Source organism: Ovis aries, chromosome Y, assembly GCF_016772045.2.
Source record: "Ovis aries strain OAR_USU_Benz2616 breed Rambouillet chromosome Y, ARS-UI_Ramb_v3.0, whole genome shotgun sequence".
Taxonomy (NCBI): domain Eukaryota; kingdom Metazoa; phylum Chordata; class Mammalia; order Artiodactyla; family Bovidae; genus Ovis; species Ovis aries.
This window is the reverse complement of record NC_082741.1, coordinates 13,275,780-13,291,792: the sequence shown is the minus strand read 5'-3', so window position 1 is coordinate 13,291,792 and position 16,013 is coordinate 13,275,780. Positions and strand designations below refer to the sequence as shown.

The window sequence follows — 16,013 nt, the reverse complement described above, 5'->3', positions numbered from 1 at the left end:
AAAATGCATTTGGAATTATAGGGTGGAATCTTGGTGTCAGGAAATAAAGAGGGTCCTTAAGGACAGCAGACCAAAATGACCCTATAGAATACAACTTGTAAAGTACATATCTTGTGCTGACCATAGGCCAGTCACTGATTATGTCATGTTATCTTTGTTATCACAGTGATGGCATAATTGTGATCAAGATTTTGGACATGCTACAATATCTATATCTTCAAGGACAGAATGAATTTCTATAATGAAAGCAAACACTGTCTAACCTTTTAAGACTCCACCAATAACTAATAACATATAATACGTGCATGCACTAAAGTTCATACTGTGTATTTTCATTTTTCTAACTTTATTTGCATCTCTTCCTTCACCCATACCATCCTAATTTAGCACCCCTTCATTTCATCAGGGATGATTTCAGAAATCACTTTACATCCATTACCTCTTTTCCCTTTGTTCTCATTTTCTTGCTTACAAATATTATATCAGGTGTCATTTACCTAGGATGCATAACGAAAGTTTTCTTGAACTGACGAATTTATAAAACCATGCAGTAAAATAGCCAACCATTGAATTAAAGCCTCATTTTACTCTTCCTTGTTTGAAAATAAAAAATGAAACTATGAAGATGAACATGGAAATTTATTGTCCAAATACAAGAATTGTAGATATTTTTTGACATCTACGAATGTAAATTTCAATCTCCTCTAGGCTCCATAATCTGACACGTATTTGTTAGATCATTTTTAATTAGGATGCTTTTCACATAATGATGATTATTGATGAGTTTACTTGAAAGAGAGGAGGCAGATGTATAAGCGATTGTTGGCACTGAGAACCGTGAGTTGCCTCTCTCTTTCAGGTTAAGAAAAGGACTGTCATGAGCTGACATATTGCTATGCCTGTCTGGAAATTTAGAAGGTCCCACCATCAGTCCAGAATAACTGCTCTGTAATGGAGATTCGATGTGATTCCAAGAAGTAGATGTAGTTGTAGTAGCAAAGTCCTCAACGTAGCCATTTACTTGAGGGTAGCTGCTTTGTGAGTGCCAATTAAAAATGCTCAACTTTTTTAAAACTTCAGGTTGATCTACCACAATCTGGTCTGTGTGTCTAACTGATATTGCTGATGGGGTAGGTAAGGCACATGGAGATAGGGCACTTGTATTAGCGACTATCTGGCTGGTATGAGGCTTTTGTATGAAAGGCACACTTAAACTTGTGGAGGCTGGAAATGTGCTCTCTCCACTCATTTCTGGAAGAAACTCAGAGTTATGATCATCATTTTTGACACTTGCTTTAACATGCTTCTTGTTACCTTGAACTAATGAAGATATTGGAGACACATTGTTAATTCCAACTCTTCTTTGCATTCTTACTAAAAGTTGGGGATGGCCTCTTTTGAAATTTGGATTACAGTAGGTCTGTAACTACAATCAAAAAATTAAATTATTTAGTTTCTTTATAAACCAAGGTAAAACTGACAAACAAAACTAAGTTATAAAAACGTATTCCTTTAATGGTACCAATTAAATAACATCAAATCAAATACCTCTGTTGGTAGTTTTAACACATAACATGTTAGAAAGAATATGCTCAACTAAAAGCATGTTGTATATGTACAGTAAATACAATTTTAAGTAGCTTCAGAACTTATATCTGGTTTCAAGTTGATAGGAAAGTTTGTTAACATCCAATATTTTAACCTCCGGCTGTTTTCAACTTCAAAAAAATAAAACTTTTTCAACAATTTGTTATCTCAAGTTTAAATTCCGATTTAGCTACATATATGAACATGCTTTCTAGGTCACATGAGTTAATCTGACATATTGCCAATAAGTGAAAATTTTGGAATACCTTACTCAAAAGAGAGATGTTGTTTTCTTCTTCCAGAAAGACAGGTAGTGAAGCCGATCTTTGAACAGTTTGCCGCTTTTTATGAAATCCATAAAGGTTAAGCTGTCGAATTAAACTTTTCATACTCTTGGTTTCAAATATTCTGAAAGGATCCTTTCTTTCCAAGACTTCTTTCTTAAAGAGTTCTTCATTGATCACTATACATGTGCCTGTGTCATCCCACCAAATAGATTCAAACTGATCACTTTCAACTATATTCCAAAGTTTTTGTGGAAATGTGAGTGAAAGAAAATCATTCACATCATCTCTTTCAGAGACAGAATATGTGTAGTGTGGCCTTTTGATCACAAGATCCTCAGATAAAGCCTGAAAAGCATATTCTTCAATCATAGATCTCAAAACTGAGTCCCCAGTTGTGTAATCATACAAAGAAAATCTAATGGAGGTTTCTGAATCAGTGGATTCATCTATAGGAGGCCCATCTTGAATTTCTGGAGAAATATGTGCCATCTCAGAGAAACCTCTCTTCAGATAATTTTCTCATTTGTCTGGTTTTACACACTGTAACTTCAAATGATGTTTGCCTGGCTTGCAGAGAGAAACTCTATAGACCATCACAGAGGTCCTCCCAGTCAAAAAGCTGTGACATCACAAAATCACTGGTCTCCTAGCAACTGAAAGTTAGTTGTGACATCACAAAGTCACTGGTCTCCAAGCAATTGAAGGGTAATTTTCAACTAGTGTGTACTTCAGAATCAACTTAAAATACAGACTGCTTACAGAAATAGTAACCAAAGCCATGAAGCATGCAAAATCTCATTACCAAAGTGTTGTTGTTGTTGTTGTTTTGTTTTGTTTTTTGGTTGCTGTGTTTGGGATGGCCTTTCTCTTTCTGGCAGTTTGTGGTTCCTCTTTATTGTGGAGGTTACTCCCTGTGGGTGGGGTTGGAAGAGTGGCTTGTCAAGTTTCCTTGTTAGGGAAGTTTGTGTCAGTGTTCTGGTGAGTGGAGCTGCATCTCTTCTCTCTGGAGTGCAATGAAGTGTCCAGTAGTGAGTTTTGAGATGTCTATGGGTTTGCTGTTTGGGCAGCCTGTATATTGAAGCTCTGGTATATGTTCCTGTGTTGCTGGAGAATTTGCGTGGTATGTCTTGCTCTGGAACTTATTGGCTCTTGGTTTCAATGTAGGTGTGGAGGTTTTTGGATGATTCCTTTAAAAAAATAGAATTATTTATTTTAATTGGAGGCTAATTACTTTACATTATTGTATTTGTTTTGCCATACATTAACATATGTCCGCCACAGGTATACATATGTTCCCCTTCCTGAACGCCTTCTCTCCTCCCAACCCCTGCCATCCCTCTGGGTCATCCCAGTCCACCAGCCCCAAGCATCCAGTATCATGCATATACCTGGGCTGGCCACTCATTTCATATATGATATTATACATGTTTCGATGCCATGCTCCCAAGTCATCCCACACTCACTCTCCCACAGAGTCCAAAAGAATGTTCTAGACACCTGTATCTCTTTTGCTGTCTCACATACAGGATTATCGAAAAATCACATCAATAAATCTACTTTATTTCTCAAATACAAGTGATTTATCATCCTCTATACACACATTCTTAATGTTCAGTAGTATTACCCTCGCAAACTTGGTCTACTTGCTTCTGTGCAAAAAAATTCATGAACTGACTGGGTTTCAGTGAGGGGAAAAAAAAAAAAAAAAAAGTGCTCATTGTAGTACCGAGTACGGTGTTTTAGCAGCTGGTGCTTCAAAGATGCAAATCTCCAAATACTTTCAGGGGAAACATTTTAATGACTGAGCGAGGGTGGAACATGGGGTCTGTGATCAATATTGGGACATTCTACTAATGGCCTATTACTGAGGATATTGGGAGTCCACATCATCGACTGTCTAGTTCCAACTACGTACTTAAATTTCAGCCTGGTTTGGGCTTTAGCATCTCTGAAACTGTTCACAGGTTATTGCTCAGAATGTAATCGATGACCCTTGTTGCTGCTGCTGCTAATTCGTTTCAGTCGTGTCTGGCTCTGTGCGACCCCGGAGATGGCAGCCCACCAGGCTCCCCTGTCCCTGGGATTCTCCAGGCAAGAACACAGGAGTGGGTTGCCATTTCCTTCTCCATGATGGCCCTTGAGGAGGAACTAATAACCCTTGAACTTGCTTAATGGCTAAATCATTATTATTCTCTTTCACTTGATTATTTTCCTTAGTTTCTATCTTTTCTAGCTTCTCTGATTAAAATTACTTTTGAACATGAAGAGGTCAAAAATCTCCTACCTCTCTCTCTCAATTTCCATGCTTTTCAATCTTAAGAAGGGACTGCTTAGTACAAGAAAGGAAAAATAGTCTTGGACTTAGAGCTCGATCATAAATGTGACAGAAAATCTCAGTGCAGGTTCAGTTTCTTTTTCAGGTTTCCCAGCTGTTGGAGTGATTGAGTCAGCAACAACTCTGGCTCTTTCCTATTGAGATGGAACATGAAGTTGGAAATAATTCTAAAATATAAGCTTAGTATCAATAGCTTATGTTATGAAAACATATCTCTCTATTTTATATATGAGTTATCTGTATTTTGTCATTAAACTGGACAAACATTTGAAAATTGGTATATATTTATTAAAAGGAGAGAGGTGAGTGATATAAAAGAGTCCTCATATTTTACATGCAACCAAAGAAACATATTTTGAAATATTTCAACTTACATAATATTCAATAATCGAGTAGATTTTGAATCGTTCTACATTTGGGTTTTATTTATTTTTTTTCCATTTCTATTATACCTAACATGAATTAAAAGCCACTGCACTTTTTTCATACATACACTTATGCATAGACAGGTGTATATATGTATATATGTCAAAATATACTTTTAGGCAACTTTATTTAGGTTACCAAACTCATTGCTAGCTCCCAAGATCTTAAATAAACTGTTTGGGAAGCCTTACATTACTGAATATCTTTCTGGCTGAAACATACAGATCTTGTTGCTGAAAAGCTCTCCTTTAATCTAGCTCATTTTTCACTATTCTTTCTGTAAAAAGAGTTAGGGCTCATACTTATGAGGGCACCTTGAACCCAGAAAATTGCAACTCGAATTTGCTGAGAGATAATGTTCAAAAAATGCTGTTGTTTTCTTCACATTGGACAGAATTGTATTCTATGTATTTTTAATATAAATTTACTTTAATAGTAGTCTAATTGCTTTACAATATTGTATTGGTTTTGCCATACATTAACATGGATCTGCCACAGGTGTGCACGGGTTCCCTATCCTGAAAACCCCTGTTACTTCCCTCCTCAAACCATTCCTCATGGTTATCCCAGTGCACCAGCCCCAAGGATCCTGTATCATGCATCAAACCGGTCTGGCGATTCGTTTGACAAATGATATTATACATGTTTCAATGCCATTATCCCAAATCATCCCACCCTCGCCCTCTCTCACAGAGTCCAAAAGACTGATCTATACATCTGTGTCCATTTTGCTATCTCACGTACAGGTTTATCATTACCATCTTTCTAAATTCCACATATATGCACTTGTTTACTGGTATTTTTGTTTCTGAATAACTTCACTTTGTATAATAGGCTTTAGTTTCATCCACCTCGTTAGAACTGATTGAAATGTTTTCTTTTTAGTGGCTTAGTAATATTCCATTGTGTATACGTACCACAGCTTTCTTATCCATTAGTCTGCTGATGGACATCCATCATGCATCCATGTCCTGGCTATTAGAAATAGTGCTGTGATGAACATTGGGGTACACTTGTCTCTTTCAATTCTGGTTTCCTTGGTGTATATGCCCAGCAGTGGGATTTCTGGGTCATATGACAGTTCTATTTACAGTTTTGTTTGTTTGTTTTTTAAGGAATCTCCACAGTGTTCTCCATAGTGGCTGTACTAGTTTGCAATCTCACTAACATTGTAAGAGGGTTCCCTTTTCTCCACACCCTCCCCAGTACTTATTGCTTGTAGACTTTTGGATAGCAGTGATTCTGACTGGCATGAAATGGTACCTCATTATAGTTTTTTTTTTTTAATTTTAGTTTTTTATTTTTTAAATTTTAAAATCTTTAATTCTTACATGCATTCCCAAACATGAACCCCCCTCCCACCTCCCTCCCCATAACATCTTTCTGGGTCATCCCCATGCACCAGCCCCAAGCATGCTGCATCCTGCGTCAGACATAGACTGGCAATTCAATTCTTACATGATAGTATACATGTTAGAATGTCATTCTCCCAAATCGTTCCACCCTCTCCCTCTCCCTCTGAGTCCAAAAGTCCGTTATACACATCTGTGTCTATTTCCCTGTCTTGCATACAGGGTCGTCATTGCCATCTTCCTAAATTCCATATATATGTGTTAGTATACTGTATTGGTGTTTTTCTTTCTGGCTTACTTCACTCTGTATAATCGGCTCCAGTTTCATCCATCTCATCAGAACTGATTCAAATGAATTCTTTTTAACGGCTGAGTAATACTCCATTGTGTATATGTACCACAGCTTTCTTATCCATTCATCTGCTGATGGACATCTAGGTTGTTTCCATGTCCTGGCTATTATAAACAGTGCTGCGATGAACATTGGGGTACATGTGTCTCTTTCAATTCTGGTTTCCTTGGTGTGTATGCCCAGAAGTGGGATTGCTGGGTCATAAGGTAGTTCTATTTGCAGTTTTTTAAGGAATCTCCACACTGTTCTCCATAGTGGCTGTACTAGTTTGCATTCCCACCAACAGTGTAGGAGGGTTCCCTTTTCTCCACACCCTCTCCAGCATTTATTGCTTGCAGATTTTTGGATCGCAGCCATTCTGACTGGTGTGAAGTGGTACCTCATTGTGGTTTTGATTTGCATTTCTCTACTAATGAGTGATGTTGAGCATCTTTTCATGTGTTTGTTAGCCATCCGTATGTCTTCTTTGGAGAAATGTCTGTTTAGTTCTTTGGCCCATTTTTTGATTGGGTCGTTTATTTTTCTGGAATTGAGCTGCAGAAGTTGCTTGTATATTTTTGAGATTAGTTGTTTGTCAGTTGCTTCATTTGCTATTATTTTCTCTCATTCAGAAGGCTGTCTTTTCACCTTGCTTATATTTTCCTTTGTTGTGCAGAAGCTTTTAATTTTAATTAGATCCCATTTGCTTATTTTTGCTTTTATTTCCAGAATTCTGGGAGGTGGATCATAGAGGATCCTGCTGTGATTTATGTCTGAGAGTGTTTTGCCTATGTTCTCCTCTAGGAGTTTTATAGTTTCTAATCTTACATTTAGATCTTTAATCCATTTTGAGTTTATTTTTGTGTGCGGTGTTAGAAAGTGATCTAGTTTCATTCTTTTACAAGTGGTTTAGGAAAACTGGTCAACCACTCATTATAGTTTTGATTTGCATTTTTCTGATAATGAGTGATGTTGAGCATCTTTTCATATGTTTGTTAGCATTCCGTATGTCATCTTTGGAGAAATGTTTGTTTAGTCCTTTCACCTATTTTATCATGGGGTCGTTTATTTTCCTGGAATTGAGGTTCAAGTGTTGTTTGTATATTTTTGAGATTAATTCATTGTTAGTTGCTTCAGTTCACTTCAGTTCAGTTCAGTTCAGTTCAGTTCAGTTCAGTTCAGTCGTGTGTGACTTTTTGAGGCCCAACAAATTGCAGCACACCAGGACTCCCTGTCCATCACCAACTCCCAGAGTTCACGCAGACTCATGTCCATCGAGTCAGTGATGCCATCCAGCCATCTCATCCTCTGTCGTCCCCTTTTCCTGCCTCCAATCCCTCCAAGCTTCAGAGTATTTCCAATGAGCCAACTCTTCACATGAGGTAGCCAAAGTACTGGGGTTTCAGCTTTAGCATCATTCCTTCCAAAGAACACCCAGGAATGATCTTCTTTAGAATGGACTGGTTGGACCTCCTTACAGTCCAAAGGACTCTCAAGAGTCTTTTCCAACACTACAGTTCAAAAGCATCAATTCTTCAGTGCTCAGCTTTCTTCACAGTCCAACTCTCATATCCATACATGACTATTGGAAAAACCATAGTCTTGACTAGATGGAACTTTGTTGGCAAGATAATGTCTCTGCTTTTCAATATGCTATTTAGGATGGTCATAACTTTCCTTTCATAGGGTAAGCGCCTTTTAATTTCCTGGCTGCAATCAATATCTGCAGTGATTTTGGAGCCCCCCAAAATAAAATCTGACACTGTTTCCACTGTTTCCCTATCTATTTCCCATGAAATGAGACCAGATGCTATGATCTAAGTTTTCTGAATTTTGAGCTTTCAGCCAACATTTTCATTCTCCTCTTTCAGTTTCATCAAGAAGCTTTTTAGTTCCTTATCACTTTCTGCCATAAGAGTGGTGTCATCTGCATATTTGAGGTGATAGATATTTCTCCTGGCAGTCCTCGTTCCAGCTTGTGCTTCTTCCAGCCCAGCGTTTCTCATCATGTACTCTGCATATAAATTAAACAAGCAGAGTCACAATCTGTAGCCTTGATGGACTCATTTTCCTATTTGGAACCAGTCTGTAGTTTCATGTCCTGTTCTAATTGTTGTTTCTTGACCTGCATATAGGTTTCTCAAGAGGCAGGTCAGGTGGTCTGGTATTCCCATCTCTTTCAGAATTTTCCACAGTTTATTTTGATCCACACAGTCAAAGACTTTGACATAGTCAATAAAGCAGAAATATATGTTATTCTGGAACTCTGTTGCTTTGTCAATGAGCCAGCTGATGTTGGCATTTTGATCTCTGGTTCCTCTGCCTTTTGTAAAACCTGCTCAAACATCTGAAAGTTCATGGTTCATGCATTACTGAAGCCTGGCTTGGAGAATTTTGAGCATTACTTTACTAGCATGTGAGATGGATGCAATTGTGTGGTGATTTGAGCATTCTTTTGCATTGTCTTTCTTTGGGATTGAAATGAGAACTGACCTTTTCCAGTCCTGTGGCCACTGCTGAGTTTTCCAAGTTTTCTGGCATATTGAGTAAAGTACATTCACAGCATCTTTAAAAGGGGGCAAAATCCCTAAACAGACATTTATTTAAAGAAGGCATACAGATGGCTAACAAACACAGGAAATATGCTTAAAATCATTCATTATTAGAGAAACAAAAATTTAAAATTAATGTGTAGTCATATCACACTGTTCAGAGTGGCAGTCACCAGAAGTTCTACAAGCACGAAATCCTGGAGAGAGTGTGGAGAAAAGTTAATTCTAATACACTGTTAGTGGTACCACAAACTGGTACAACCTGTATGCAGAACAGATTGGAGATTCCTTGAGAAACTTGGACTAGAACTGTCATATGACTGAACAATCCCACTTCTTAGCATATAGCCAGAGGGAATTACAATCAAGAGCCACATGTACCCCAGCGTTTATTTCAATTCTCTTTACAAAAGCTATGCCATGGAAGTAATCTAGATGCACATCAGCCAATGAAAATATAAGGAAGTTTTGCTATATATCCAAATGGAATATTGCTTAGCTAGAGAAAAAAAATATATTTGTGTCACTTTTAATGAGGCAGTTCAACCTGCAGCCTATTATTCAGAGTAAAAAAAAAAAAGTTAGAAAGAGGGAGGCAATTCTTATTTATTAATGCATATAAATGAGATTTAGGGAGACAATAACAATGATCCCGCCTGAAGGCTAGTAAAAAAGATCCACATATAAATAACATAGTCTTAGACCAATGGGAAAGTTCAAGGATGGGATGATTTGAGAAAATAGCATTGAAACAGGTACATTACCACATATAAAAGAGATGACCAGTGCAAGTTCAATGCATGAAAGATGCATCTCATTCTTGTGCTGTGGAAGAACCCAGAAGCATGGGGTAACAAGGGAGGTTTAAGTTGTGTTCAGGATAGGGGGACACATGAATCCATGTGCCTGATTCATGTCGATGTATATGTCAAAAACCATCACAGAAATACACAGTAATTCTATTCCAATTAAAACAAATCATTTTTAAAAGAAATATGAAGAAACAAAATTACATGCATTCAGAAATAGTAGGGACATGCTCCAGAATGCAACCTCAACAGTTGTTTCATATCTATTCAAGGAAGTGGGCTTAGGAGGGACAGAACATGTGTGCTGGTATAGCAGCTGAAAGTCAAAGAAGATAAGCTTGAGATTGCAACTATGTAGTTGCAGCATGACCTTAGTATCATACTCTAAGTAGTGGAAGATGAATGTGGCAGAATGCAAGTTTACTAGATCAGCATGACTACTCTGGAGCATAGACACAGTAGGAGTTAAATGCATGCACTTGAGCATCCTTTCAGGAGTGACGGTACCTATGTTTCAGAGTGAAGATAAATAGGTGCAGCAAAAGTGCTCTAAAACAGTGGACGAATAGTTGTAAGAAGCAAGGTTCAGAATGGAAGCTCAGTATTTTATATAGACTTAGACTTAAATTGAAGAAAGTAGGGAAGACCACTAGATAATTCAGGTATGATCTAAATCAGATCCCTTATGGTGGTACAGTGGATATGAGAAGATATTTAAGGGATTAGGTATAATAGAGTTTTTGAAGAACTACATATGGATGTTCATGAAATTGTACAGGAGGCAGTGATCAAGACCATCCCCAAGAAAATGAATTCAAAAAGGCAAATGGTTGTCTGAGGAGGCCTTAGGAGGCAAAGGAGAAAAGGGAAGATATACCCATATGAATACAGTGTACCAAAGAACAGCAAAGAGAGATAAGAAAGACTTTCTCGGTGATGAATGCAAAAATAGAGGAAAACAATAGAATGCGAAAGACTAGAGATCTCTTCAAGAAAACTAGAGATACCAAGGGCAAAGATGGACAAAATAAAGGACAGAAATTGTATGGACTGAACAAAAGCAAAAGATATTAAGAAGAGGTAGCAAAAATCTATACAGAAAAGATTGAAGAACTATACAGAAAAGATCCTCATGATCCAGATGATCATGATGATGTAATCACTCACCAGGAGCCAAACATCCTGGAATGTAAAGTCAAGTAGGTCCTAGGAAGCATCAATAGAACCAAAGCTAATGGAGATATGAAACTCCATTTGAGTGATTTCAAATCCTAATAGATAGTGCTGTGAAAGTGCTGAACTCAATATGCAAGCAAATTTGGAAAACTCAGCAGTGGCTACAAGACTGGAAAAGATCAGCTGTTTAGAGCTTGTTCTCTGTGGCGGTGAAATGTGTTCCACACAGAGTTAGACAGGACTGAAACAATGCTGCACAAACAGTTGCAATATTTTTTTTTTTTTTAACCTGTGGCAGCTTTTTCCCAATGAGATTTAACTGTGAAGGTGGAGCAGCTGCTTGGCCTTGAGGGACCCAGGTGGTGTCAAGTGGGCAGGGTGCAGGGACACAGACTGACTACGCCGCAGGAGTTATGGCCCTTTCAGAGTCTTTTTTTTTTTTTTTTTTAAGCTCTTGTATCTGGCGATAAGAAGGCCTCTTTGGCCAGTGTTCTCCCTAGTTCCACCTATTCAGCCATTTAGAAGGCTTCCTTGCCTGGGATCCTTCTCTGTTGTTCACTGTGTCAGCAGATAGAGAGACCTCACTGGCTGGGGTCCTACTCTGTAGATCAGTGCATCTGACACTTAAAGGAGCATCCTGAGTGGGGTTCTACTGTAGTACGGTGCATCAGGCACTCAAAGGAGCACCCTGGGAGGTGTCCTGCTCTGCATTTCAGTGTGTTCAGCATTTGATGGGTCAGCCCCATTATTTTAGTAACTGCTGATGCTAGCATGTGGGGAGAGAGAGGCTATGGTAATTGCTCCACCCCCTACATGTGACTCGGTGATATTGCCTTGCTTTCATGGCTGCCTGGTTTTCCTGCACAGGTATACCCTACCACAGTGTCCTCCTTCACACCCCTTCTCTCCATCTCTCCCCAGTAAACAGCAGCCCTCACCTATGAATTACCCCAGAATCGCTAAACTTCACCTCTCAGCCACTGTGCCTTTCAGGGGACACATGTCCTTGTCTGGGGTATGTAACGCTACAGCAAGGACTCTCTGATTCTCATTTCATCTAGGTTTCCACAGATCAGCTGTTTCACTCTCCACTTTAAATGTTTATTCTATGATTCAGACGATTGACCCAATGTGGGATTGGACCTCTACTTCAGTTCCTTCACCCAATCAGGGGAGATTCAGTCCTACTAACACTCCTGTTTTTTCCCCCCAGTTCTTTCATCCTGCTGAGTTTTGCGTGGTTGTATATATTCTTTTCCACTCGTCAGGTACTCCTGTCTGCTTCCGGTAGTGTTCTGATTACTCTTCTGTGTCTGAAGGTGTATGCCTGATGTATCAATAGAGAGATGTACTCCACATCCACTTACAGCTCCACCATCTTATTCTCTCGTCTCACAAGAGTTTTAGAGCACAGAATCCGCAGTGGTAGTGTGTGTGCTATAAAATGTGAGTTCGGATATACTCTTGAGGGCAAGCTCAGTGATTTTAGCACAGCTGATCTAATGCATACCTTTAGTTTTGGCCAGACACATGCTTCGAATGTTAAGAAAATTATTTATGGTGTGCCAATTCTAGAGCACTAGATCAGTGGTTGTGTAACATTTCCTGTAGAATGCAAGCTCAGTTGTGGAAAGAAGTATGCTCTGCAATGCAACTGAGCAGTTTTAGACATCTTGTGGTAGAGTACATGCTCCATAGTGCTAGGAACTGTGCTCTAGTGTGCATTCAGCAGTGGCTGGATGCATGTAGCCAGTGCCAATGGGATGGCTTCAGACAGCCTGTTCTAAAGTGCAAGCACCATAGTGGCAGAATGTGTGCTCCAGATTGCAAGATGAGCTGTTTCAGTACTTCCAGGCTAGAGCTGAGACGCAGTAGCAATGCATGCAGGCTCCAAAGTGCCATCGTATTATTTGTGTCACATCCACTCTAGAGCACAGTCTAACTAGCGGTGGGGAGGATCCTCAAAAGCACAATCTCAGGAGATGAATCACATGTTCTCTAAAGCCAAGATTCAGTATCTGAAGCATGCCTGCTCTAGATCATCGGTCTGTATTAACAGGGATATACCTAAAGTGTGTTTCACTGTTGAGAGGCATGTTGAAGAGCTAAGTTCAGCAGATGCAGCATGCCTGCTCTACATGTGCTTCAGAGTGTTGTCTCAGGAGTTGCAGTGCCCTTGCTCAAGAGTGCAGACTGCAGAGGGACATGTTCTCTTGAAAGCTGGGTTTTTATTTTTGGTTGCATATACAGAGATAGAATTCAGAAAATATGATACACCTGCTCTGCTACACAAGCTCAGTAGTGGAATGACAAGACCTCAACAATGCAAGCACAAGGGTTGTGGCATATGTGTATTGTGATGCATCATCAACTGAGGCAGGCAATATGACATATACACCAGGTCTGCAGTGGTTGCACATCATCCATAGATATACAGATACACTACTCACAGCTTGCACGGTCTAGAGTGCTGGATGACTAGCAGCATAGTGGCTGGTATAAAATGCCACTGGACTAATTGTTGCACACAGCTTCTAGAGCAATACCTCAAGGAAGTGGCTTTATTCTTCAGAATTCAAGGTCACTAGTGGTCACACAGTTGATCTAGAATGATGGTCCACTCATGGGTAGGATATGTGTTTTACAAAGCAGCCTCCTGGAGTAGGTCCTCCAGAGTGCAACCTCAGTAGTTGGGACACCTGCTCTAGAGTGCAGGAAGAAGACTGGGGAAAATATGCAACAGAGGGTAAGCCAAGTGATTGGCAATTTTCAGCTGCAGAATGTAGGCTCACAGGTTTAAGCACACAGGCCATGTATCAAGATTAGTAGTAGTGGAACTCATGCTCTATAAAGCAGGCTCAGCAATGGTAAAACAGTGTACCAGGGTACAAAATCAGTAGATGGAACATAAGTGTTTTAGGGCCTGGGCTTACAAGTGGCAAGAAACATGCTTCCAAGTGCAAAATTAGTAATGGTCACACACATGCTCAAGACCACATGCTCACTAGCTGTGCCATGCCTGCTTAGTGTAAGGACTCAGAAGTGACAAGTGTGCTCTAGTGCTAGGATTTATACTGCTGGGATGCATGATTCAGTGTGCAGTTGTGTAGTTCAGGCATTCTTACTCTACAGGACAGTCTCCGTAGTGTCAGAACATTGGCTCTTGAAGGCACACGCAGTCACAATGGGAGATATGCTTCTGAGTAAACCTCAGTAGTGCAAAACCCATGATGAAATGTGGGCACTCTACAGTCATGAAATCTGTACTCCCAGCTGCACGTGCAGTTACTGTGGCATGTGTGCAACTAGAGCATGTTCTCAGCAGAGCCCAGATGCCTGCACTTGTGCTCATGCTCAGTAGAGGTGTACCGTGTCCTCCAGTGTTTAAACTCACTCTGTCTACAGGAGTGCTGGCTCAGTTGTGTCCAGAAGGAAATTTCAGAGTGCAAGTTCAGTAACTATTTAGGCACACCTAAACTGCAGTGCAGGTTGAGTAGTGGCCTGGCTTACTTATAAAGCAACAAGCTGATGATTGTGATATTTATGCTTTAGAGTGAAAGTTCAGCAGGTGATGAACTCTTGTTCAGAAAGGCAATTTCAGTAGTGCAGGGATGCAGAGTCCTGAGTGTAATATACCAAAAGTGTATGTGTACTTACAACAGGCATGTTTTAGGGATAGGCTCAGTACTGGAAGGCCATATACTCAAGAACTCGGGTTCAGGAGTGGTGGGGTGTATGCTCTACTGTGCAGTCTCAGTGATAGCAATGCACTTGTTCCAAATCTTGTTAATAGTCTCAATAGTGGCAGAAAGGGTGGTCCAGATTGGAAACTAGTAGTTTCAGCGAGCGTTCTCTAGATGGCGGCATCAGTATTGACAGGCAAATATTCCAGAGGGCAAGCTCAGTGTTGGTAGTGTGTGCAGCTTGAAACCAGAGAATGCAATGGCAACCCACACCAATATTCTTGCCTGGAGAATTCCATGGACAGAGGAGCCTGGTGGGCTGATGTCCATAGGTTTGTGCAGAGTTGGATAAGGCTAAAGAGACTTAGCATTCATAGGCAAAGGAAGTGGCAACCCACTCCAGTATTCTTGCCTAGAGAATCCCAAGGATAGGGGAGCCTGGTGGGCTGCTGTCTATGCTGTCACAGAGTCATACACTACTGAAGTGACTTAGCAGCAGCAGCAGTGAAGGTCTGAAATCAGGGTTCAGTAGTTGTGAAAAGCTTCTTGCATTTTCAGTTGTTATGGCATGCCAGGTCCAGAGCATAGGTGCACTTGATTGTGATACTTATGCTCTAGAGTTGCAATGTATGTTCCAGAGTGCAAGCTAATTATTACACATTTTCTAATTAAATTCTCAGTAAAAGCAGAATGCAAACTCGTGATTTCAACCTCAGTAGTTGCTGCATGCATAATCAGAAGTAGTGGTGCATACACTCCTAATGCCAGATCATGAATTGCAGGATAATTGCCACAGAGTGGGGCACAACAGTGGTAAGAAGCATACTTCAGAGCGCAAAATAAGTAACTGCTGGATGCATACTACAGAGGGTGAGCTGAGTAGCTTCACTGAGTACATGCTTCACACTATGAGCTCAATAGTACTTGATGGTGTTATATTGACAGTATACATACTTTAGAGCACTTGCTAAAGTAGTGCTCTAAAGTAGTGGCAGAATGCATACCTTTGAATATAAATTCACTAGACTGGTCCTCGGAATAGGCAATGGCACCCCACTCCATCTCTCTTGCCTGGAAAATCCCATGGACAGAGGATCCTGGTGGGCCACAATCCATGGGATCGCTAAGAGTCGAACATGATTTATTGACTTCGCTTTCATTTCTCACTTTCATGCATTGGAGAAGGAAATGGCAACCCACTCCAGTGTTCTTGCCTGGAGTATCCCAGGGATGGGGGAGCCTCATGGGCTGCCATCTATGGGATCGCAGAGTCATACACGACAGAAGAGACTTAGCAGCAGCTGTCTGGTCCTAAGATGGGAGTGACATATGAGAAGGAGTTCAGTTTTTCCTCAGTAAATACCTCAAAAATTGTCAGGATATGGAGTAACTTTCATTAAACAAGTTCTATATGCTGGCAGAGGACACCAGATACCCAGAAAGGCTAATCTATTTGCTCATGATGAGGCAGAAGA

At 40.0% G+C, this 16,013-nt stretch overlaps 1 protein-coding gene and 1 pseudogene across 1 annotated transcript; both read right to left on the bottom strand.

Annotated features, from left to right (window-relative positions):
- The window catches only part of LOC132659073 (testis-specific Y-encoded protein 1-like), a 598,357-nt pseudogene that overhangs the window by 210,899 nt on the left and 371,445 nt on the right, over positions 1-16,013 (bottom strand).
- Positions 695-2,363, bottom strand: LOC132659072 (heat shock transcription factor, Y-linked-like). Its single transcript, XM_060408733.1, has 2 exons — positions 1,854-2,363; positions 695-1,426 (listed from the first exon to the last, which is right to left on the bottom strand). The coding sequence occupies exons 1-2, from the start codon at positions 2,361-2,363 to the stop codon at positions 695-697; spliced, it is 1,242 nt and encodes a 413-aa protein (XP_060264716.1).